General features: G+C 44.6%; 1 protein-coding gene across 1 annotated transcript; it reads left to right on the top strand.

Moving 5' to 3' along the window:
• The first annotated feature begins 3,977 nt into the window (after positions 1–3,977).
• LOC115104108 (integrin beta-3-like) lies at positions 3,978–25,633 on the top strand. The gene is made up of 15 exons (XM_029625330.2): positions 3,978–4,133; positions 5,283–5,368; positions 5,693–5,897; positions 6,080–6,332; positions 6,584–6,746; positions 8,299–8,460; positions 8,553–8,648; positions 8,745–8,834; positions 9,508–9,642; positions 9,785–10,214; positions 21,964–22,186; positions 22,363–22,463; positions 23,398–23,514; positions 24,006–24,172; positions 24,287–25,633. Exons 1-15 carry the CDS (start codon positions 4,067–4,069, stop codon positions 24,353–24,355), a joined length of 2,364 nt encoding a protein of 787 aa, XP_029481190.1. The 5' UTR covers positions 3,978–4,066; the 3' UTR covers positions 24,356–25,633.
• Positions 25,634–26,025: the final 392 nt, after the last annotated feature.

Raw genomic sequence — 26,025 nt, 5'->3', positions numbered from 1 at the left:
TTGAACAGGAGTATTATAATAACCTTACTGTCATTTATGCTTGTCCTGTCCCTGGGCATTGTAGAGTAGGCTATTATATGAAGAAGCAATGGCACCGACGTTATGGGTGAGCAGGTGTAGGCTATGATGATGCTTTCAAAAAAATACTCCCTCAGATAATGTGAGAGAATATTAAAGCCCCCAGACCTAATATTCTGTTTATCTGCTCAACAAAGCCTTTGAAAGCCAATTGAGGATGCTCACGATATGTCTGGTTATAAGCGGCTTTAGGCTGCGAACTGACAAGCGTGTGTACAAACAACGATTAGCTCTTTACACAAATATTTAATTACACTTCTAGGGGGTCAATTACAGTTGATTTATCACTGTATAATAACTGGAGATCAAACGAAGTGTTTTGGTGTCCACCAAGCTGGAATAATCCTATTAGCTTTTCTCATTTCAATCAGGGACTTGAAAATGACAACAGTTGGCGCTATCAACTAATGCTGTGTAGATGTCATTCTGTTCATTCATTTAATAGTGTATTGTAATTATAGAAACAGACATGGATTTAAATGTCGATTTCCTTTGTAAATACAGCCTGCCTCCCCGTTAACGATAAAGCACACAGTCGTCTATTTATGAAACATTAAACTGCAGCCCACGCAAAGTTAAATACGGTTACAGTACAAAGTACAGCCAGGGAGTTTCATTCCTGAATCAAAAGTGAAGAGAAAGTTCTTGAATGAAAAGTCTGTTACTTTGGAACATTTTGATGTGAAGCTGCTTGACAAAAGACTCGTTCACAACGTTTCAGCAGACTTTGAAGTCAATGAATGATCTTTTTTCTTTCATTTTTGCTGCATACAACCTGTTGGTAAAACTGAGGCTTATATTGTGGAATACAGACGTTATAGTTTCGGAGAAGCAGCACGTTCTTTTTTGTCAATTATCGACATCATTAGTGACACTAGATGCAATACAGAACTCAACACAGGTCACAGGTGGCATGAGCTCATTATTATTTCATATCATGACACACAGCATGTAGACCTGTGTATAAAGATATAAATAGATATGGAAAGTACATATAGACATGTATGTGTGTCCAAAGACTTGTTCCTTAGCAACAGTAGACCTGTGAGCATAGTGATAGATGGCTGGTAAAGTTATTTTGGTTGAGAAGAGGAGGGAGGGAAGAAGAGAGGGAGCGAGAGAGATGGGGTGCCTGGACGAAGGAGAAGGCAAAACGCTTCCACTTAGCACAGGGGAATTGGCAGCCTAGCAACACAAACTAAGTAAAGACATCCCCTAGCAACCACGCAGGGGTTTAGCCCTTACCTCCCTCCTCCCCCTTCCACCTCCACCCATGTCTTTAGAGGCCTTCACACACGGCATGGCAGCATCTGAACACAGCAGAGTAGAAGCCCACACCCTCCATCCCCCACCCCAACCCCTTCATCTCCACATCCCTTCTCCAGAGGTGCAGCTGGGGGCATACTTCTTAGGATGTTGATCAAGTTCAATTAGTCTAATAGATTACCTACAGCCAGGGCTTCATTAGATGAACAAAGTGTGTGTGTGCGACGGGCATGTTAGTGAGTGGAGGTCAAGATTCAATGAGAGAGTGAGGGGATTAACCAGCAGGAAACACACATAAACAGAGAGAAGGTTTGGGAGTATAGAAGAGAGAATCCGAAAGAGAGAGAGAGAGAGAGAGAGAGAGAGAGAGAGAGAGAGAGAGAGAAACAGAGAGAGCGAGGCCATGTCTGGGGTTGTGGGCACTGTCACCTGTGGGACAGTTAATCACATAGAGCTAAATGTAGTCATTAGTTCCCCCCTGACAGAGACTCCAGGTACACAGCAGCAGAGTGTTTCTGACCGCTCCACTCAACAACCCCTTAACAGGCTGCATCCATTAGTCATTCAAGTTGTTTCAGCGAGATAATGGCTTCATTGCCTTAATTTGTTGTAACGTTGTCCTGTGTGTGTGTGTGTGTGTGTGTGTGTGTGTGTGTGTGTGTGTGTGTGTGTGTGTGTGTGTGTGTGTGTGTGTGTGTGCGCGCACCCATTTGTTTGAGTGAGCGTATCTGTTTGTGTGTTTGAGGGCAGTGAATTTGAATTGCATTGCCTTAATTTAATTAACTTGCTTTTTCTGCCTCCTATCTCCAGGGAAAACGTCTCCCACACTTCCCTCATTGAAGAATCTCCTGGCCTAAACATGTTGGCAGATCTACACATCACTCATTAAACTTTTAAACTGGATTCCTCTCCTTCTCTCGCCCCCTCTTTCTCTCGCCACCTCTCTCCCTTCCACCATATATTATTCTCCACTCTCCCTCCCCCTCTCTCTTTGTCTCCGGCTTTCTGTGTTACACAGCAGGTTATGAAACAACCCCATTGTGCCAAAGAGTGGATGTGCTTTTAAAAAGAGCCCGTGGAAGAAAAATGCTCACCCTCTCTTTATCCCTCTATCCCTTTCTCCCCTCCGTTAAATGCCAGTTAAGGGTCTTTCTTTCCCTATACGTTCTCGTTTGAGTTGCTCTTTACCGAGGGACACCTGTTGAGGAGAGGAGCAGTGCTCTCCGAGCCAGAGAGGCAGGGGGCCAGCGGGTCAGGAGGCACAGCGTCACAACACAAACAACATGTCCGCCATGAGAAGAGCTAGGCCACATCTCGTAAGATAAACCCCAATGAGATATAGACTACCTGAGTTGCAACAAATCCCAGGTGGACCCCCTCTTACATAATGAGGTGGTCTTCATTATATCAGACCCAGTGAAAAGGAAAGGGGTGACGTGGTGATGGTTGGTTATCCAAACACTGATATTGGCAGAGTGATTGCATTCTCAGACTCAGTGAAAAGCTTGACAATGTGCTCTATGGAGCGGAGGCAGAGGTCAAGACCAATCTCCTGCCCCCCCCACCACCCCCCAATGGTCCAGCTCACTGTCTTAATTGGGTGCCATCTGACCCCCTCTTTAGCTCTTTACCAGTACAATGTGAGCCATGGAGCATTATCCCCCACCCACAGCCAGGAGCAATCAGAGCCTAATGCAAGCACACCGCCTGCCTTCCTGGGTATTACAGCTTATCTATTTCTCTTTTTCTATCCCCCCACCTCGCCGCAATTCCAGAACACTGGCTGGTGGCAGTAGCTTAGCAACCAGCGAGACAGAGAGAATAACGGTATAGAGGGAGAGGGACAGTGATTCAATAAATGGACAAGCTTAGAGGCAGAGAGAGAGAGAGACAGAGACATTGTCTGCCCCCCTCCCCCTCATTGTTATCCCCCTCCTGCACTTTTAGAGGTACACCATTTCTCTCCTGCTCCATCACTCCACAATGGACAAGCCTGGGAGGGCCACTAAACAGGTCAGGTTCAGATAAAGGTAGAATGGATCAAACAGGACTACTGAATCCTTCTCTAAAGAAGAGATGGCAGAGAATGGATGTAAATAGTCCAGCCTACATGCCCACATACACAACAAGCAAAATATGCTCAAAGCCCTGTAAAGCCTTATCTGAAAATTAAACAAAGATGCAAACCACAACGTTTACAAACACCTTTCTCTGCATTGTTATAACAGTGTATTGTTTTTGACAATATGTTTTGTATTTCTATACATTTTTTATTTCATGAGTCTTATTTTCATTTCATACATTTGTTTAGTTTATATTTAAATGTATTCATTCATTTATTTCAGTTTTTTTTTTTTTTGGGGGGGGGTATTGTCGAATAGACTTCAAAAGATTAGCAGGCAATTTGAATGTCTTGAATCACACAGATGCTTGCTACCATTATAGTGACAGACATATCTATGCCACTGACACGTGGAGAATATTATTTAATATAATGCATATCCACACTCTCGTCTATATATTATGTCGTACAGTTACGTTTCTATACAGTAGCCTAAACGTGTATGTCAGAGCCTCTCTGAATCATAATCAGCATTGCATTTTGCAAGTATGAGGAAAAGCATTCTAATTGGTGATCCACTGGTTTGAGATCAGGCTACTAATACAGGAGGTGGAGCAGGCAGAGAAAGTCAAGCAGTCAGTCCTAACCCGTCTCTCCAACATGGGAACTTTTTTAGACCGTCTATGGATATTTTCTGGTTTATTATTAGCTTCTTCTGAAGTTCTTGGTAAGTATTTTCTTTTTCATTTAATAATTTGTATGTAATAAGTTTTCCTCTGCCATTCTAAAATACATTTTCTATTCTAGAACGCCGGCTAGAATTTTAATCATACTTTTGTTTTATCCTATGTTTTTAATAAGTAATACGTCTTAAGTTCCAGGAAAACTCACCAAACCATAGTTTTTTTTAACGATTTTATTTGCTAAAACAATAAACTGTATGGCACTGTATTGCGCTACCGGAATGGAACATTGGGCATGTTGATTCCTTAGAAGGGATCGCTAATTCGCGAGACGTTGTGCCAGAGTGCGCTCATATTTGTACAGGCCACACCTTTGCATCAAAAGATAACACTTTCACATAGTATTTGTTTTGGCCTCCTGTTCTTATAGAAACAGTGCTATATAGACACGCGATCACTTCAACATGCACAATAGCGAATAGCCTAATAATAATAATAATCATAATAATAATAGAAAAGGATATCTAAAACATAATTAAACCTCAACACATCGAACAGACAACGCGTATACATCTCATTGAAAAAAATATATGATATGACTGCAATCAGGTTTTAATAACCAACTGTTGCAAGACGTAATGTTTAACATTAGAGACTTATTGAGCAGCGTCAACATGACACATTGTAGCGTCGTACAGTGGTGGAAATTCCTGCCTCTTTCACTAGCATCGAATTGCCTGCATGACAGCCGTTTTACAAAACACCGTGCGTGACAGCACAGGCTTGAGTAGCAAGCAGTATGGCGTAACAGAAGAGGAGAGAAGTAGAGCCTGGGGCAGAGAGGAAGCAGAGGAGGGGGAACCAGGAGAGAGAGAGAAATGAGAGTGTGGTAGAGATACGGAACCGTCTGTGGCCCAACTAACTACTGAAGTAGTGAGAAAAGTTGAAGAAGTGTCGTTTAAATGCAGAGTCAGTGTGGAGAAACGTCATGAGAAACAATTACTGGGCAAAACAGCAAGTAGAATAACATTGTCAGAAACACTCAAAAGCTAATAAAGAATCAATCTAAAAGTGTCCATACAGCACATAGCATACTATATGATTCCTATTCAAGTGTCCATATATAGCTTCTTTGATTCCCACTACTGGACCTCCTACCGATTCACTCATGTTTATGTTGGTGTGTACTTCAGGCTCAAACATCTGCACATCTCGAGGGGTGAGCACCTGCAGACAGTGTTTGGCTATCCACCCTAGCTGTGCTTGGTGCTTTAAGGAAGTAAGTATACCCCTGGGAGACTATGTACACAAAGTGCTGTCATTTCTAAATGTTTCACCCTATATGGATGATAATACCCTCAACTTAAAGGTGACATGCTGCACTTTAATACCATAGTCATTGCATCATTTCAAATCCAAAGTTCTGGAGTACAGAGTCAAAACAACAACAAAATGTGTCACTGTCCAAAAACTGTATTCATCTACTGAACCCACCTTCCATTGTAGATGCACTTTTTTAAAAAATGGATCACTGTCCCTTTACTGGTTGTCTCATTGGGAAGTGTTACTCTCACCAGTGTGTGTGTTGTCTTCCTGGGGTCAGGAGTTTGGCCAAGGGGGCTCCAGTGTGTCCCGTTGTGACCTGAAGCAGAACCTGTTGGATGGGGGGTGTACGAAGGGGGGGCTAGAGTTCCCCTTCAGTACCATCAGTGTGCAAGAAAACACGCCCCTCAGTGACAAGGCATCGGGGGCTGCTGACGACGTCACCCAGATCAGACCCCAGAAACTCAGCCTCACTCTGAGACCAGGTACACTAACACAGCATAGGCTTACATACAAACACCCATATACACTGGCTTCACAACTCATCTAAAGTACATTGAAGTACATCTTTCGCCTCTCCTCTCTCACAAATTCAAACACCTCCTTTTTATCCTTTGTACCCTACCTGATTTTGACCTCTCTCTCTCTCTCTCTCTCTCTCTCTCAGATGATGCCAGGCGTTTCACAGTGACAGTGAAGCAGGTGGAGGACTACCCAGTTGACCTGTACTATCTGATGGACCTCTCCTACTCCATGAAGGACGACTTGGCCCGCCTGCGCTCCCTGGGCAACCAGCTGGCTGCAGCCATGGGCCGCACCACCAGCAACCTGCGTATGGGCTTTGGGGCCTTTGTGGACAAGCCCCTGTCCCCATATATGTACACCTACCCTGAGGAAGCAATCAGTAACCCTTGCTATGGGTGAGTGGGGGGTGGAGGGGACAGAGAGGTGGAGGAGGAGGGAGAGGAGGAGGAGATTGTTCAGAGTGGAAGATTTTGGTTCTGAAAAAGGTTGATATTCTGTGTTGAAGCTCAAACTTCCTCAGGATGTGTCTTTGTTAATAGCTGTCAAATCGTGTCTAACAGCAATGTATTTATCTTTCTTTCTCTGTCTCTCGCCACCTTTTTTGTCAATTTCCTGTTTTCGGCATGGCATGGGGTGTGATGTGTAGGATCCAGACGCGGTGCCTGCCTCAGTTTGGCTACAAGCACGTGCTGTCTCTGACCAAGCAGGTGGAGCGCTTCACCGAGGAGGTGGCGAAGCAGCAGGTGTCTCGAAACAGAGACTCTCCAGAGGGAGGCTTCGACGCGGTCATACAGGCAGTGGTGTGCAAGGTGATACAGTTGAAGTCGGAAGTTTACATACACCTTAGCTAAATACATTTAAACTCCGTTTTTCACAATTCCTGACATTTAATCCTAGTAAAAATTATTCCCTGTCTTAGGTCAGTTAGGATCACCACTTTATTTTAAGAATGTGAAATGTCAGAATAATAGTAGAGAGAATGATTTAGTTCAGCTTTTATTTCTTTCATCACATTCCCAGTGGGTCAGAAATTTACATACACTCAATTGGTATTTGGTAGCATTGCCTTTAAATGGTTAAACCTGGGTCAAACATTTCAGGTAGCCATCCACAAGCTTCCCACAATAATTTGGACCATTCCTCCTGACAGAGCTGGTGTAACTGAGTCGGGTTTGTAGGCCTCCTTACTTGCACACGCTTTTTCAGTTCTGCCCACACATTTTCTATAGGATTGAGGTCAGGGCTTTGTGATGGCCACTCCAATACCTTGGCTTTGTTGTCCTTAAGCCACTTTTCACAACTTTGGAAGTATGCTTGGGGTCATTGTCCATTTGGAAGACCCATTTGCGACCAAGCTTTAACTTCCTGACGGATGTCTTGAGATGTTGCTTCAATATATCCACATAATTTTCCTTCCTCATGATGCCATCTATTTTGTGAAGTGCACCAATCCCTCCTGCTGCAAAGCACTCCCACAACATGATGCTGCCACCCCCGTGCTTCACGGTTGGGATGGTGTTCTTCGGCTTGCAAGCCTCCCCATTTTTCCTCCAAACATAACGATGGTCATTATGGCCAAACAGTTCCATTTTTGTGCATTAGACCAGAGGACATTTCCCCAAAAAGTATGCTCTTTGTCCCCATGTGGAGTTTCAAACCGTAGTTTGGCTTTTTTATGGCGATTTTGGAGCAGTGGCTTCTTCCTTGCTGAACCACACTTGTGGAGGTCTACAATTTTCTTTATGAGGTCTTGGCTGATTTCTTTTGATTTTCCCATGATGTCAAGCAAAGAGGCACTGAGTTTGAAGGTAGGCCTTGAAATACATCAACAGGTACACCTCCAATTGACTCAAACTATGTCAATTAGCCTATCAGAAGCTTCTAAAGCCATTACATAATTTTATGGAATTGTCCAAGCTGTTTAATGGCACAGTCAACTTAGTGTATGTAAACTTCTGACCCACTGGAATTGTGATACAGTGAATTATAAGTGAAATAATCTGTCTGTAAACAATTGTTGGAAAAATGACTTGTGTCAAGCACAAAGTAGATGTCCTAACCGACTTGCCAAAACTATAGTTTGTTAACAAGAAATTTGTGGAGTGGTTGAAAACGAGTTTTAATGACTCCAACATTAGTGTATGTAAACTTCTGACTTCAACTGTAAATACACACGCGTGTACGCACACACCTAGAGACATACACACACACACACACACACACACACACACACACACACACACACACACACACACACACACACACACACTCAGTGGTTTAGAAAACAGCATGCAAACTTGAATACATACCGTTTCTCTTCTCTCCTCTTCTTCCCCTCTCTCTCCCTCCCTCTGTCACTAGGACAAGATAGGCTGGCGTGGGGATGCCTCCCACCTGTTGGTGTTTACTACCGATGCTACGACACACATAGCCCTGGACGGCCGGCTGGCTGGTCTAGTGCAGCCCAATGATGGACAGTGTCACATCGACAGAGACAACAACTATGACAAGTCGTCAACCCTGGTGAGTGGTGTGTGTCAGGGAGTTTGTGTTGGAGTTCTATTCGTCTGTTATCACAAGAGAAACGTAATGATAACGACGGTCTCGTTCTTCAGGACTACCCCTCTCTGGCTCTGATCACAGAGAAGATGTCTGAGAACAACATCAACCTCATTTTCGCTGTGACCAACAATGTGATGCCACTCTACCAGGTGAGTACACCTGACTGTTACCAGGGTCACCGGGGTTACTAGGTGTAGGGTCATGGTACAATGCCGATTATGCCCCCTTGGAACCTCTTTCCTCAGAACTACAGCCAGCTGATTCCTGGCACCACGGTTGGAACGCTGTCGGATGACTCCGGGAATGTGATCCAACTCATCCTGGATGCTTACGAGGTAAGAGACAGCCGTATATATGAGAATTGGGTTTTGATTTCAATCACGCCCAGTCATGCCCACTTTACCATTAACACGAGTTGGTAACACCGAGGGGAGAATTGTCATGCACTGAGAAACAGCCGCGCTGAGTGCGCTCTATCCAATCGTAGCAGCAGAATCAGCCTACAGCCCGGCCATTTACAGACAACAGAACTACCCATTAGCATGCAGCGCCTCGTAGCCAATGTTATGTTGAAAGGACAGGAGCAAACATCACCAACACAACAGTCATAAAAAATACAGATACTCTAGAAAGCAGGAAAGGCCCTGAGCTGGTCATGCTGCGTCATGTGCTGCTAAACCATCCGTCACGTACATTGGCTGTTTGAGATATTTCAAGAGGAACACACAACATTAGCGAACATAAGGCTCCCACTTCAAACTCTCATTGCTTCTAGCATTTCTTAATGAGGACGTGGAAAGCGAGGCTAAAAGGAGTGAGTTCAGCCCCCCTTAAATTCTCAAACAGTCTATTTGACTTCCCACGAGCCCATGCGTGACAGATAGAACACTGTATATACACACTGTATCCATTTCCACAGAGACTAAGAGTAGAGGTTTTCTGAATCGTTTATGTTTCTGATTGAGTTCTTTCTGACCTCTGCCCATTGACCCCTGACCTGTGGAGTAGAGGATCCGTTCCAAGGTGGAATTGGAGTTGCTGGGTGTTCCAGAGGAGCTGGCTCTGTCCTTCAATGCTACCTGCCTCAACGGAGAGCTCATCCAGGGACTCAAGTCTTGCTCCGGACTTAAGATCGGAGACACAGTCAGTACCTGTATCACTCACCATCTGGATGATAAATGCTGGCCTAGTGTCAGATCTTAGGTATAGGAATAATGCTCTGTTCTTACTGCACAGTTCAAATGTAACCTGCTGTATCACACACACCTACCCCCCCCCCCCCCAGGTGTCGTTCAGTGTGGAGGCAAGGTTACGCGGCTGCCCTAAGGAGAAGAACCGTACCTTCACCATTAAACCTGTGGGCTTCAAGGACGCCCTGGAGGTTACGGTCCACTTCGCCTGCGGGTGTGACTGTGAGGCCACAGCCCAGCCCGCGAGCCCTCTCTGTAACCGGGGAAATGGGACCTACGAGTGTGGTGTGTGCCAGTGTAACCCGGGGCGCCTGGGAGACCGCTGTGAGTGTGCCGACGGAGAGTACAGGCCCTCAGACCAGGGCAACTGCAGCCCCAAACCTGATGACCCCATCTGCAGTGGGAGGGGCAACTGTGTGTGTGGCCAATGCTCCTGCCACACTAGTGGCTTTGGAAAGGTGTGGGGCAAGTACTGCGAATGTGACGACTTCAACTGCCTGCGCTTCAAAGGAGAGATCTGCTCAGGTGAGTGGATAGACCACTGTGGTGTCTGTCAAGGAGACAGCAATGTTGGTTTCTTTTTGTGTTTTGTTTTTTTACCCCTTTTTCTACCCAATTTCGTGGTATCCAATTGGTAGTTATACAGTCTTGTCCCATCGCTGCAACTCCCATACGGACTTGGGAGAGGCGAAGGTCGAGAGCTGTGCATCCTCCGAAACACGACCCAGTCAAGCCGCACTGCTTCTTGACACAATGCCCGCTTAACCTGGAAGCCAGCCGCACCAATGTGTCACCTGGCGACCGTGTCAGCGTGCATGCGCCCGGCCTGTCACAGGAGTCGCTAGAGCGTGATGGGACATCCTGGCCGGCCAAAACCTCCCCTAACCCGGACGGCACTGGGCCAATTGTGCACCGCCTCATGGGTCTCCCGGTCGGCTGCGACAGAGCCTAGACTCGAACCAGAATCTCTAGTGGCACAGCTAGCACTGCAATGTAGTGCCTTAGACCCCTGCACCACTCTTTTACTACATGTTCCTTTCTGCTGAGTTTTGAAGATTAACTCATCAACACACGTTGTTTTTGTAACATTCCTTGTCTGTGTTTGCTTTGGGGTTAGGTTTTTTGGCAGACTTATGGTTTTAGCAGGATAGAGGGGATTTCCATAGAACATGTCCACAATGCCTCAGTTGACCCTTATCCAGTACTTTCTCTTTTACGGTTAATTTAACCCAGTCGATTATTAGCTTGGCTTTAAATCGTAGTTGATCCATTGTTACCACATTTTCTTCGTTGTTCTTGCCACGGTATATGGCATTAACTATGTGAACCCTTTGGAAATACCTGGATATCTGCATAAATCGGTCATACAATTTGATCAGATCTTCATCTAGGTCACAACAATAGACAAACACAGTCTGCTTAAACTAATAACACACAAACAATTATACATTTTCATGCCTTTATTGAACACACTGTGTAAACATTCACAGTGCAGGTTGGAAAAAGAATGTGAACCCTTGGATTTAATAACTGGTTGTCCCTCCGTTGGCAGAAATAACCTCAACCAAGCTTTTTCTGTGGTTGTGGATCAGACCTGCACAACGGTCAGGAGGAATTTTGGACCGTTCCTCTTTACAAAACTGTTTCAGTTCAGCAATATTCTTGGGATGTCTGATGTGACCTACTCTCTTGGGTTATGCCACAGCATCTCAATCGGGTTGAGGTCAGTACTGGGCCACGCCAGAAGGCGTATTTTCTTCTGTTGAAGCCATTCTACTGTTGATTTACTTCTGTGTTTTGGGTCGTTGTCCTGTTGCGTCACCCAACTTTTGTTGAGCTTCGATTGGCGGACAGATAGCCTAACATTCTCCTGCAAAATGTCTTGATAAACTTGCGAATTCATTTTTCCATTGATGATAACAAGCTGTCCATGCCCTGAGGCAGCAAAGCAGCCCCAAACCATGATGCTCCCTCCACCATACTTTACAGTTGGGTGTTGGTGTAATGTGCCTTTTTTTTGCCACACATAGTGTTGTGTGTTCCTTCCAAACAACTCAACTGTAGTTTAATATGTCCACAGAATATTTTGCCAGTAGTGCTGTGGAACATCCAGGTGCAAACTTCAGACAGCAGTGGCTTCTTCGGTGGTGTCCTTCAATGTACACTATTCTTGTTTAGTGTTTTACGTATCGTAGACTCGTCAACAGAGATGTTAGCATGTTCCAGAGATTTCTGTAAGTCTTTAGCTGACACTCTAGGATTCTTCTTAACCTCATTGAGCATTTTGCGCTGTGCTCTTGCAGTCATCTTTGCAGGATGGCCACTCCTAGGGAGAGTAGCAACGGTGCTGAACTTTCTCCATTTATAGACAACTTGTCTTACTGTGGACTGATGAACATCAAGGCTTTTAGAGATACTTTCCAGCTTTATGCAGTCAACAATTCTTAATCTTAGGTCTTCTGAGATCTATTTTGTTCGAGGCATGGTTCACATCAGGCAATTCTTCTTGTTAATAGCAAACTCAAATTTTGTGAGTGTTTTTATAGGGCAGGGCAGCTCTAACCAACATCTCCAATCTCGTCTCATTGATTGGACTCCAGGTTAGCCGACTCCTGACTCCAATTAGCTTTTGGAGAAGTCATTAGCCTAGGGGTTCACATATTTTTTCCAACCTACACTGTGAATGATTAAATTATGTATTCAATATAGACAAGAAAAATACAATAATTTGTGTGTTATCAGTTTAAGCACCCTATGTTTATCTATTGTTGTGACCAATTTGTGCAGAAATCCAGGTAATTCCAAAGGGTTCACATACTTTTTCTTGCCACTGTAAATAGTAGATAAATACCGGCTTAAACCAGGCTGTAAAATAAGGTGTTACCCAACATTCTTATTATATGCCATATACTGAACGCTGTTGGCTTTGAAATAGACCAAGACTACACAATGTTATGTAGAAATAAACAGAGAATGCAGTGGTTCACCATTGGTCAATGTCTTTGACCTTTAACATTTGCTCAAATCCACTATGCTTACTGTACTGTAGCTCCAATGGATATACCTCGTCTGCTCTTACACTTTGTATTATGAAGGTGAAAACATTCGAAGGAAACGGAACATGTTTACGATATACTTATTCACGAGAAGTTATTCAGATTATTCAAATCAAAACCACGTCTTCTCCCATGATCATTTTAGCATAGTAAACGAGCTCACAGCACTCTTCTAACCACTCTTGGGAATGAAGTATGAGGTGTCATCGCTGATCATCTCTCCCTACTGCATGCCTGCACAAGCACACCCGTTGCAAAATCAAAGTAGAAGCATTGTAATAAGTCCTGTCATTGGATAATTGAATGTTGCTGCGTAGCAGATGAGCCATGGTGCCGTTGCTGCGTTTATATACAGTGACATTCAAGAGTTTGGACACACCTACTCATTCCAGGGTTTTTCTTTATTTTTAAAAACTATTTTCAACATTGTAGAATACTAGTGAAGACATCAAAACTATGAAATATCACACATGGAATCATGTAGTAACCAAAAAAAAAGTGTTTGAGATTTGAATTTGAGATTCTTCAAAGTAGAGACCCTTTGTCTTCATGATACAGAAGATAGCCCTATTTGGTAAAAGACCAAGTCCGTATTATGGCAAGAACAGCTCAAATAAGAGAAACGACAGTCCATCATTACTTTAAGACATGAAGGTCAGTCAATCTGGAACATTTCAAGAAAGTTTAAAGTTTCTTCAAGTGCAGTCGCAAAAACCATTAAGCGATATTATGAAACTGGCTCTCATGAATACTGCCACAGGAAAGGAAGATCCAGAGTATACCTCTGCTGCAGAGAATACGTCCATTATAGTTAACTGCATCTCAGATTGCAGCTCAAGTAACAGGCACATCTCAACATCAACTGTTCAGAGGAGACTGCATGAATCAGGCCTTCATGGTCGAATTGCTGCAAAGATACACTACTAAAGGACACCAATAATAAGAAGAGACTTGCTTGGGCCAATAAACACGAGCAATGGACATTAGACCGGTGGAAATCTGTCCTTTGGTCTGATGAGTCCAAATGTGAGATTTTTGGTACCAACCACCATGTCTTTGTGAGACGCAGAGTAGGTGAACTGATGATCTCCGCATGTGTGGTTCCCACCGTGAAGCATGGAGGAGGTGTGATGGTGCTTTGCTGGTGACACTGTCTGATTTATTTAGGATTCAAGGCAAACTTAACCAGCATGGCTACCACAGCATTCTGCAGCTATACGCCATCCCATCTGGTTTGCGCTTAGTGGGACTATCATTTGTTTTTCAACAGGACAATGACCCAACACACCTCCAGGCTGTGTAAGGGCTATTTGACCAAGAAGGAGAGTGATGGAGTGCTGCATCAGGTGACCTGGCCTACACAATCACCCGACTTCAACCCAATTGAGATGGTTCGGGATCAGTTGGACCGCAGAGTGATGGAAAAGCAGCCAACAACTGCTCAGCATATGTGGGAACTCCTTCAAGACTGTTGGAAAAGCATTCCAGGTGAAGCTGGTTGAGGGAATGCCAAAAGTGTGCAAAGCTGTCATCCAGGCAAATGGTGGCTACATTGAAGAATCTCAAATATAAAATATATTTTGATTTGTTTAACACTTTCTTTGGTTACTACATGATTCCATATGTTATTTCATGTCTTATTCATGTCTTATTTCATGTCTTATTCTACAATGTAGAAAATAGCAAAAAATAAGGAAAGACCCTTAAATGAGTAGGTGTGTCCAAACTTTTGACTGGTACTGTATGTGTTGGCTGTAGCTATAACTCTGTGTATTAACCACAGCCGTTCCCTTAGGGATGGACTAAGCTTTATTAGACAACCAGGTCTTTGCTTATGGTAACAGAGGTTAAAGTCAGATTGGCCAATCACTGTTGTAATCTCTGAAAGAATGAGAGGCACTGGATACATGTAGAGAGGTTATGTCTGTTACTCTTTTAGGGAAAGAGCTATGTAGTCTATTATCGTAATTTGACTGAAAATGCACTGTTTGATTCCCTCCATAAGACCTTTGTTGTCAAATAGATGGTTGCCATTAGTTCCCAGCGTAGCCCTGAGTCTTTTCGACCTAGGAATGAGGATGTTCCCATGGTCAACCGCCTCTCATGTTTGTTTTCACATTGTCCAGACTTTTCCTCACCCCTCTCGCCCCTCACCCAGCCATAGCATGACTCCACAGGGATTTAGATGGGAAGGCAGGGGGGGTCTGAGTCATGTGAGACAACATCTCTTAACCTAAGCAGTCTAGCCCTTTGGGAAGGCACTATAAAAAGGGCCCGTGGGCTGAACAAGAGGGGTAATGTGCACCGGAATCATTTTTTAAAATTCAACGTATCTAAGGCAACCAGCTGCAAAAGGATTGTGAGTTTGCTCAATATTTGGGCATATAGCTGAACCAACATACATTCTATTCTAGTTTATCTGCATATTTCCCCAGTGTGAAATGAAACTCTTCACGACAGTATATTACATATATCATCAGGCCTTTCTTTGAGGGCCTAGTTACACCCTAACGCAGTCATCTGAAACCCATTACATTTACATTTACATTTAAGTCATTTAGCAGACGCTCTTATCCAGAGCGACTTACAAATTGGTGCGTTCACCTTAAGACATCCAGTGGAACAGCCACTTTACAATAGTGCATCTAAATCTTTTAAGGGGGGGGGGTGAGAAGGATTACTTTATCCTATCCTAGGTATTCCTGAAAGAGGTGGGGTTTCAGGTGTCTCCGGAAGGTGGTGATTGACTCCGCTGTCCTGGCGTCGTGAGGGAGTTTGTTCCACCATTGGGGGGCCAGAGCAGCGAACAGTTTTGACTGGGCTGCGCAGGAACTGTACTTCCTCAGTGGTAGGGAGGCGAGCAGGCCAGAGGTGGATGAACGCAGTGCCCTTGTTTGGGTGTAGGGCCTGATCAGAGCCTGGAGGTACTGAGGTGCCGTTCCCCTCACAGCTCCGTAGGCAAGCACCATGGTCTTGTAGCGGATGCGAGCTTCAACTGGAAGCCAGTGGAGAGAGCGGAGGAGCGGGGTGACGTGAGAGAACTTGGGAAGGTTGAACACCAGACGGGCTGCGGCGTTCTGGATGAGTTGTAGGGGTTTAATGGCACAGGCAGGGAGCCCAGCCAACAGCGAGTTGCAGTAATCCAGACGGGAGATGACAAGTGCCTGGATTAGGACCTGCGCTGCTTCCTGTGTGAGGCAGGGTCGTACTCTGCGGATGTTGTAGAGCATGAACCTACAAGAACGGGCCACCGCCTTGATGTTAGTTGAGAACGACAGGGTGTTGTCCAGGATCACGCCAAGGTTCTTAGCGCTCTGGGAGGAGGACACAATGGAGTTGTCAACCGTGATGGCGAGATCATGGAATGGGCAGTCCTTCCCTGGGAGGAAGAGCAGCTCCGTCTTGCCGAGGTTCAGCTTGAGGTGGTGATCCGTCATCCACACTGATATGTCTGCCAGACATGCAGAGATGCGATTCGCCACCTGGTCATCAGAAGGGGGAAAGGAGAAGATTAATTGTGTGTCGTCTGCATGGCAATGATAGGAGAGACCATGTGAGGTTATGACAGAGCCAAGTGACTTGGTGTATAGCGAGAATAGGAGAGGGCCTAGAACAGAGCCCTGGGGGACGCCAGTGGTGAGAGCGCGTGGTGAGGAGACAGATTCTCGCCACGCCACCTGGTAGGAGCGACCTGTCAGGTAGGACGCAATCCAAGCGTGGGCCGCGCCGGAGATGCCCAACTCGGAGAGGGTGGAGAGGAGGATCTGATGGTTCACAGTATCGAAGGCAGCCGATAGGTCTAGAAGGATGAGAGCAGAGGAGAGAGAGTTAGCTTTAGCAGTGCGGAGGGCCTCCGTGATACAGAGAAGAGCAGTCTCAGTTGAATGACTAGTCTTGAAACCTGACTGATTTGGATCAAGAAGGTCATTCTGAGAGAGATAGCGGGAGAGCTGGCCAAGGACGGCACGTTCAAGAGTTTTGGAGAGAAAAGAAAGAAGGGATACTGGTCTGTAGTTGTTGACATCGGAGGGATCGAGTGTAGGTTTTTTCAGAAGGGGTGCAACTCTCGCTCTCTTGAAGACAGAAGGGACGTAGCCAGCGGTCAGGGATGAGTTGATGAGCGAGGTGAGGTAAGGGAGAAGGTCTCCGGAAATGGTCTGGAGAAGAGAGGAGGGAATAGGGTCAAGCGGGCAGGTTGTTGGGCGGCCGGCCGTCACAAGACGCGAGATTTCATCTGGAGAGAGAGGGGAGAAAGAGGTCAGAGCACAGGGTAGGGCAGTGTGAGCAGAACCAGCGGTGTCGTTTGACTTAGCAAACGAGGATCGGATGTCGTCGACCTTCTTTTCAAAATGGTTGACGAAGTCATCTGCAGAGAGGGAGGAGGGGGGAGGATTCAGGAGGGAGGAGAAGGTGGCAAAGAGCTTCCTAGGGTTAGAGGCAGATGCTTGGAATTTAGAGTGGTAGAAAGTGGCTTTAGCAGCAGAGACAGAAGAGGAAAATGTAGAGAGGAGGGAGTGAAAGGATGCCAGGTCCGCAGGGAGGCGAGTTTTCCTCCATTTCCGCTCGGCTGCCCGGAGCCCTGTTCTGTGAGCTCGCAATGAGTCGTCGAGCCACGGAGCAGGAGGGGAGGACCGAGCCGGCCTGGAGGATAGGGGACATAGAGAATCAAGGGATGCAGAAAGGGAGGAGAGGAGGGTTGAGGAGGCAGAATCAGGAGATAGGTTGGAGAAGGTTTGAGCAGAGGGAAGAGATGATAGGATGGAAGAGGAGAGAGTAGCGGGGGAGAGAGAGCGAAGATTGGGACGGCGCGATACCATCCGAGTAGGGGCAGTGTGGGAAGTGTTGGATGAGAGCAAGAGGGAAAAGGATACAAGGTAGTGGTCGGAGACTTGGAGGGGAGTTGCAGTGAGGTTAGTGGAAGAACAGCATCTAGTAAAGATGAGGTCGAGCGTATTGCCTGCCTTGTGAGTAGAGGGGGAAGGTGAGAGGGTGAGGTCAAAAGAGGAGAGGAGTGGAAAGAAGGAGGCAGAGAGGAATGAGTCAAAGGTAGACGTGGGGAGGTTAAAGTCGCCCAGAATTGTGAAGTAGGCTAGCTGGCAGTGGCTGCGTTGTTGTTGTTCTATCTCTCTATAGTGCTGTTTCTTGTATTATGGTCTCTTGTTTCTTTAGAGGTTTCACTTTGTTGTCCTTTTTCTTTTCCTTTTTCTTCTGTCCTTATTTTGTCTTCCTTTCTTCTGTTAACTAGATATTTTTTGTTAAACCCTTGGTGTACAGGCCACATCAAGCCTGCAAGTCACATTATGATGTGTCATTTCTATTGGAATCCATCTAGAGTGAGGATATCCAACAATTGGAACTTTCAATCACCCACAACCTGCATTGAGAATGACTGACAGGGGTAGAAAATATTGATTATTGAGACTACCTAAATCTAATCAACTGGGACAGCCATCTCAGTAACGGGTACAAAAAGTCCAACTACAAACAGATTGGATTCGTTTTGAAAAATTAATGTTTTTTTATGTTTGTGTAGCTTAGCATAAGATTAATCAACCAATCATTGTACATGCAAAAACATAGATATTGAAACAAACTATTCTGAAAAGCAACCTGCAATTAGAGCATGCTGGGAAATATAATAACGATGGGTGTGGTTTTTAGCAAACATATTTGTAATTTTACTCCAAAGGAAAACATGAACTTGTAATTCGTCTCAACAAGTTCATATACATTCAGCTCAATGTGAGCAAAGTTTGTTGAATGAACAAACCTTCACACGTTAGCTACATTCATTTTCCTTCAATTCACAAAATAATGCTGATTAAGCAATTGGTTAAGTTGTCTTTTTTGAGTGAAATGTATGCTGTGTGTGAAATGTTATGTATGGTGCTTAGGGCGAAGTCAGGACTTGGGAGTGGGTTATATTTGGTTAAAACAGTAATTACTGTCTTAACTCAGCATTATCTATGGTTTCGTCAGTGGAAAATATGTTATTTGTGGGATTGTGGTCTTAGTCATTGAGATGTACTCTTGTCTATGGTTGGCATAGAAATGCAACAGTCCAGAACTCCATATTTAGTGAGTAGAGCACAGTGAAGGAGACTCAACTTAGTCAGCCTGTGTCTCTGGAGTCTTGTTGGCATTATGTCATTGCTGTGTGACAAACAATATAGTATAAGAGTCCCTGGGCCCAGCTCAATTTGAGTCTCCCCCATCCCGTCCCGTCCTCCCAACCCCAGGCCCTCCCACATCCTCCGGAGGGCGTGTATTTTTCCCTCTGCTCTGGAGCTGAGGCTGGAGCTGGGGTTGGGGCTAGGGTTGGGGCTGGGGTTGGGGCTGAGGTTGGGGTTGGGGCTGGGGATGGGGTTGGGGCTGGGGCTGGAGCTGGGGTTGGGGTTGGGGCTGGGGTTGGGGCTGGGGCTGTGGAGCAGGAGTCAGCAAGAACATCCCCAGGGCACACAAACAGGCAAGAGAGAACAGGAAAGTTAGCATTCCTCTGGCACTCTGCCCTCTCTCTTTCTATCCTCTCGTTCTCCCTCTTTTAAAGTTAACCTCCATCACAAATACTTCCACTCATCTCCTCTCTCTTTTTTACATTTGTATTATTCTCTCATCGGTGTGTTTACAGTACCCCCTCTCGCTCTCTCGTGCTCTTTTTCTCTCCCTCTCTCTCTCTTTCTTTATGTCTCTGACTTCCTCCACCGCTTCGCTCTCATTCGCTCTGTCCTCCCTCCTGGACTCCATGTTTATGTGTCTCTGTAGTACATGTTTACGACTTGATAAATTGGAGGATTAGAGTGCCATCTCAGACCGAGGCAGATTATTTAGACATGCATGCAAAATGGCACCCTATTCCATGTATAGTGCACTACTTCTGACCAGGGCCCATAGGGCTCATGTCAAAAGCAGTGCACTGTGTAGGGAATAGGGTGCCATTTGGGATGTATGCCTAGAAACTCCTTCCCATGTCTCTGACTCGACCCTACAACAAGTACAGTAGAGAGAACAAGGCACAAGCATGAACTCACTGTACGGATGAGGTAGAGTATAAGGAGCATTAGCCAAACGCAAGAACGTTTTTAAGAGAGGAAAACCGGGACTTTCTTTACTATGTGTTGAATGTGTCCCATTCAGTTGGGTTCGTGCTCTGTTTGTGGGATACATACTGTAAAACGTTAACCAGCTCAACTCAGACAGCTTATGTGCCTGCCAGACCGTAAAGCGACTTTTTATACCTATAGCTGCCTCTTTCATTACAAACACACACACACTCACTTATCTCACAGTGATGACAGAGTCAGATAGGGCGTGGGAACTGGGGAATTTAGCTGACGGAGGTGGTTTCACCTGAAAACAACAATGCCCATGTCTCTGAGGGCCTGTTTTCACAGTTTACAGACCTCTGTTCAGTTTCCAGCGGTCACTATAACCCAGCTGAGCTCTGAGACAGTGACTCAGTTTGTCTCTGCTCTTCGTCATTCATTGCCCAGCCCTGTTGCATTAACCTTCAGCCGTTATTGTCTGTCTGAGGGCAATCAAACAATCATTTCTCAATTTTGCTGGCTGGTCTGACATATATTGTGGAGGCTCCAGGGAGTGGTCATCACATCCCAGGGATTGTCCCAGTGTTGGGAGGTGATGAGTGGGATGGATTACCAGTTTGCTTCATTAAGAAGGGTGCTTATCCTGCCATTGTCTGCACTGTCTGGTCATGATTTGATGACTTAATGTTCTGGGAATTATTACTCAATATGGACTCATCACACATGTGCCTGCCTGCCTGCCCATGCTCTCAACACACTCATGAATACAGAGACAAACACATGCAGAATTGCTGACAATTACACTGAACAAAAATGGAAACACAACATGCAACAATTTCAAAGATTTGACTGAGTTACAGTTCATATGAGGAAATCAGTCAATTGAAATGAATTCATTAGAACCTCATCTATGAATTTCACATGACTGAGAATACAGATATGCATCTGTTGGTCACAAGACACCTTAAAAACAATGGGCGTCAGGATCTCGTCACGTTATTTCTGTGCATTAAAATTGACATTGATAAAATGCAATTGTGTTCATTGTCCGTAGTTTATGCCTGCCCATGCCATAATTCCATCACCACCATCGGGCACTCTTTTCACAATGTTGACACAGCTCACCCACTGTAGAATAACTATCTTCAAAGTAATGACTCGGGACGTCGGGTTTGAAATGAAAGCTTCTTTTAGTAATACTACTTGTTCACGTTACATTTAACAACTTCAGATTCTACAAAACAATAAAAGAAAGTTGCTAGCGAAAGTCAGGATAATCACTTGTCACTTGTACATAACTGGCGCGTTCTCTCTCTACTTCCTGTCACAAGGCATTCTGGAACTTGCCGTCAATAGCGTAATCCAATACTAGCCAATACAACATAAATATGTACGTAGTTCTCTCAATCTCCAACACACAAATTCTAATACAATTCCATATGTAAATAACTCTAAAGAAAATATCTTTAGATCCAGCTTAGTTAATTAACTGTAAACATTAACTCTGTAACCCATTAAAGTTACAACACCCACACAACGCCATACACGTAGTCTGCGGCTGGACGTACTGCCAAATTCTCCAAAACAACATTGGAGACGGCTTATGGTAGACATTCCTGTAGTCAGCATGCCAATTGTACACCCCCTCAAAACTTGAGACATCTGTGATATTGTGTTGAGTGAAAAACTGCACATTTTAGAGTGGCCTTTTATTGTCCCCAGCACAAGGTGCACTTGTGTAATTATCATGCTGTTTAATCAGCTTCTTGATATGCCACACCTGTCAGGTGGATGGATTATCTTGGCAAAGGAGAAATGCTCACTTACAGGGATGTTAACACATTTGTGCACAACATTTGAGAGAAATAAGCTTTTTGTGCATATGGACAATTTCTGGGATCTTTTATTTCAGCTCATGAAACGTGGGACCAACACTTTACATGTTGGGTTTCTATTTTAGTTAAGTATAGATACAATCTGGCAAAAACACGTGCACAACCACTCACATACACAGTGCTTAGAAATTCAAAACATTCCAGGCCAGGGTTGTAATTGCACTCATGGGTTTGTCCAGTACTGATAACGTGATGTACAAAATATACATTATTACAATCTAAGTTAGACATAAAATGTCCATAAAAAACGGCCCATCCTCACTCTCTGTGTCTCTGCCAGGCCATGGGAAATGTGACTGTGGCTTCTGCAAGTGTGGCTCTGACTGGATGGGGGAGAACTGTAACTGCACAACCCGGACAGACACCTGCATGTCCAGCATGGGCCTGCTGTGCAGCGGCCGGGGCCAGTGTGTGTGTGGGGCCTGTGAGTGCACCCAGCCAGGGGCCTACGGGGCCACTTGTGAGAGGTGTCCAACCTGCCCTGATGCCTGCAGCATCAAGAAGTGAGTAAATACAGGGGGCAGTATAACTGCCTACACACAGATACTGTATGAGTACATGTGATAGGGGTTATGAGGAAATGGTGATGCAATAAGGAAGAGGAGGAAAAGGAGGATGATTATGATGAAGTTGGTGATGATGATGATGATGATGAGTTAACATTGTGTTGTATCTGCAGGGAATGTGTTGAATGTAAGCACTTCAAGAGAGGCCGTCTCTTTGAGGAGAAAAGCTGTGCCCGAATCTGCAGGGATGAAATTCAGAAGGTGGAAGAACTAGGTAAGAACTATTACACAACGTTCCCTTGTTGTGAGTTCAACATGCTCTCCAAGCAACAGATTGCATTATTTACAGTGCGTGTTAAAATTTTTGATGTTCTCACATATTCCTATGATGTGAGTGGCAGGTAGACTGGTAGACTGGGCCAGTACCTGGAAGGTTGCTGGTTTGAATCACTGAGCCGACTACGTGAGATATTTGTCAATGTGCCCTTGAGCAAAGCACTTAACCCTAATTGTTCCTTTAAGTAGTTCAAAACATGTTATATAAACTGGGTGTTAACAACCCACATTGAGGCCCCAATTTCTCTACAGTATCAGAGCTTGTTCTCCCTGAGGAAACTCTGCAGTTTCAGGGTGGATATGACGCTGATGACCATTCTCTAGAGATCATTCATTGAATTCCATTTTAACATTCAGTATGATCTGCTGATTCGGTAATCTAAACCTAAAGAACCAGAACAGGCTGAGTAACATTGTGAAACCAGGCAGCAGGATCATTGGTATGAACTTACAGTAACTGACCTTTCTCGCCAGCAACATACATGAATCATATGCAAGGAGCCATCCATTCTGAGACTCCTAGCATCCCCCGTTTGATACATTTTTGTGTGCTTCCCTTAGAGCGCAGATACAGCCTCCAAAGGTTTAAAACTAATAGATCAAAACTCTCCTAAATCCCAGCTGCTATTAGCTCTCTCAATATGCGGTAGGACTGTGCTGTTTTGGTACAGACTGGTTTATTCATCTCTGGTTTAGAGGTCTAATTCCTGTGGACACTGCTGTTTATATTGTATTTGTTTGTCTGTATATTTAATGTTATGTGTCCATTGATTTCACTCTGTGCTGCGAAATAAATATAATTAACCTCCGGCTCCTCATCTCTCTCTCTCTCTCCTTATCCTCCACTTGGATCTAACTCTCTTTCATCCCAGTCTTCTATGAGAAGAATGCTGTGAACTGCACCTATAAGGATGAGAATGACTGTGTAGAGCGCTTCCAGTACTACGAGGATGCCAGCGGAAAGTCCATCCTGTATGTCATGGAGCCTGGTGAGTGTGTCCATCCGTGTGTGAATGGGTCGGAGTTCTGTGCTCGTATGTACAGCATATGATATGCGTTTGGCAGGGTGTGGATGAGAGTGAATTCCTTTAGTTATCTAGAGAATAATTGTGTGTGTAGAAATAATGTGCATTACTATGTGTGCATAGGACTAAAGCCGGGAGCTGTAGGAGGAGTCGATTTTTCTCCCTAGATAAGAATAGTGTGTTCCTGGGTGTCTTTGTCTTTGTGGCTGGGAGGCACCACTAGAGAGTAGAGCAGGTACAGAGAGGGCAGAATGGTTCTCTAAAGCTGATAATAGCACTCAGCCCTGGCACTCCTGGTAGTCTTCTCCCCTCTGACACGCACCCAAGAGGAACAAAGACAACCCCAAAGCAAGAGTGAGGTGCATTAATGCTAGTCCCCTACACAAATATCATATTGCCGACACAAATATCCTCCTTCTCTTCTCTCTCCTCCTGTTTTCTTCTATCTCTTTCAGACTGTCCTAAAGGGCCTGATATCCTGGTGGTTCTCATGGCGGTGGCGGGGGCCATCTTGTTTCTGGGTCTGGCTGGCCTGCTCATCTGGAAGCTGCTGGTCACCATCCACGACCGCCGAGAGTTCGCCAAGTTTGAGGAGGAGAGGGCTAAGGCCAAGTGGGATACGGTGAGTCCGACTATGCTTTTAAGACAAAGCTGCCATCTGATGGAGAAAATATGAATGGCAAGAATATTTATCCATGTCAAGATGACATGTCCTCTATTTGTTTCTATTTTCCAGGCTAACAACCCCTTGTACAAAGGAGCCACCACCACTTTCACCAATGTGACCTACCGTGGGAACACTTGAGGGACTCTTGACCAATCACAATCAGCAAAACTCAGGGGTTTATAAGAGAGATGCAATGTAGTGACACAGAGGGGGTTGGTGAGGCGGACCCTCTCCACCGTCGTGATAAAGTGTGCTGACTCTACTGTCAGTGAAATACGTTTGTTGATATTACACTGTAGTGATGGTATTCTATATATCATGTAAAAACCAAAGCATTAAAACTGCCTTATCCAACATTTCGATATCCGTACAAATTATGGCAGGGCCTCCAGGACCCCTATTTCACCCACAAAGTGTGATGTCATTCCCAGAATAAGGCCAGGTATAGTTCAGAGACCCCAAACTGAACTTTAAAGACAAAGACTGTTATGCTCTGTTGTTGTTTCATGAAATTGTACTGCACACACCACAGCACACATCACTGCACACACCACAGCACACACCACTGCACACGCCACTGCACACACCACAGCACACACCACTGCACACACCACTGCACACACCACAGCACACTTGCCCACAGCACACTTGCCCACAGGCCTCTTCCACAAACGAACTGGTTGTAGTATGTTATTATGGAACCTAACTGCTTGCTTCTACTGCCATGGTTTACTTGCGTTATGACACTAAACTCAGGTATTCACACTGTATTACAAAAAGGTCAAAGTCAATACCTGTAATAAACAGCCACATGGGATATCATGAGTGAATTATGTTTTAGTTAATGGTGCTGGTGCCCAATGTATGCTGTATGTTCAAATATGTCAATGTTACATTTCATGTGTTTTGGGAATGAGTGGTTTTTTGGTTAGATTATTGGTTTTACTATGTTGATTTAAAAAAAAGTGAAATCACTCATCCATTTTTCTGTCTTTTTTTTATAGCAATTTCACTCTGCCAAGAAACATTTTTGAAAAAATTATCTGCTTTTGCGTTTTGCTTTTATATATGACATCATGTTTGTAATTGAATGAGTATCAATAACACATTGTGCAAACCAGTACAAACACGATTTGCCATGGATAAAGATACGGAGATTTCTGCGCATGTGCAGGATTTCCACTCCGCTGCCTTTGTAGCTGTTGCTCAGCGCTCGGTTGCGGCTTCACCCACCCGTAACATGAGCGTCTAGTAATTATATACAGATCTCCGGTTTCAGACACTTGCAAATTAAAAAGTTTAATTGGCAGGTGTACAGTGCACTGTTAAGATGCTGGCTAACCCCTAAAGTACATTGGTGTTTTGCCAAAAGTATATAACTACCCCTGTCTAAATAAAATAATTCAAAAAACTTTACCAGAGAGCTTTATTGTTTCAAATCACACGTGCGTAGGCCTATGGCTATTTGGGAAGCCAGCAATTTGGGCAGTGCTCGTGGCAATAGGCATAGCTAATTATTGAGTTGCAGCTGCTAGTAAAAAGCATTTCAAATGTGGGAAGATAATGTGTCTCGACTATTATTTAAAATGGAATCTACGATTCCCACAAGCCACACAATACTTGTCTGCAGGCAGCCCAGACATTTAAAAACAAACTTTGTTTAGATTTTTTCAACATCTGTTTTTCCAGGTATGAATCTGTTTTTCAATGCGTTTCAATGGTTCCAATAACAATAGCAGGCCAAATTAAATGTTTCCTCAAATAATTTTATTATATGTATTTTTTATACCTAAAAGGGGTCCTTAAAT

This window comes from Oncorhynchus nerka, linkage group LG21, assembly GCF_034236695.1.
Source record: "Oncorhynchus nerka isolate Pitt River linkage group LG21, Oner_Uvic_2.0, whole genome shotgun sequence".
Classification (NCBI taxonomy): Eukaryota; Metazoa; Chordata; class Actinopteri; order Salmoniformes; family Salmonidae; genus Oncorhynchus; species Oncorhynchus nerka.
Note: the sequence above shows the minus strand (reverse complement) of the source record. Positions and strands in the feature narration are given on the sequence as shown.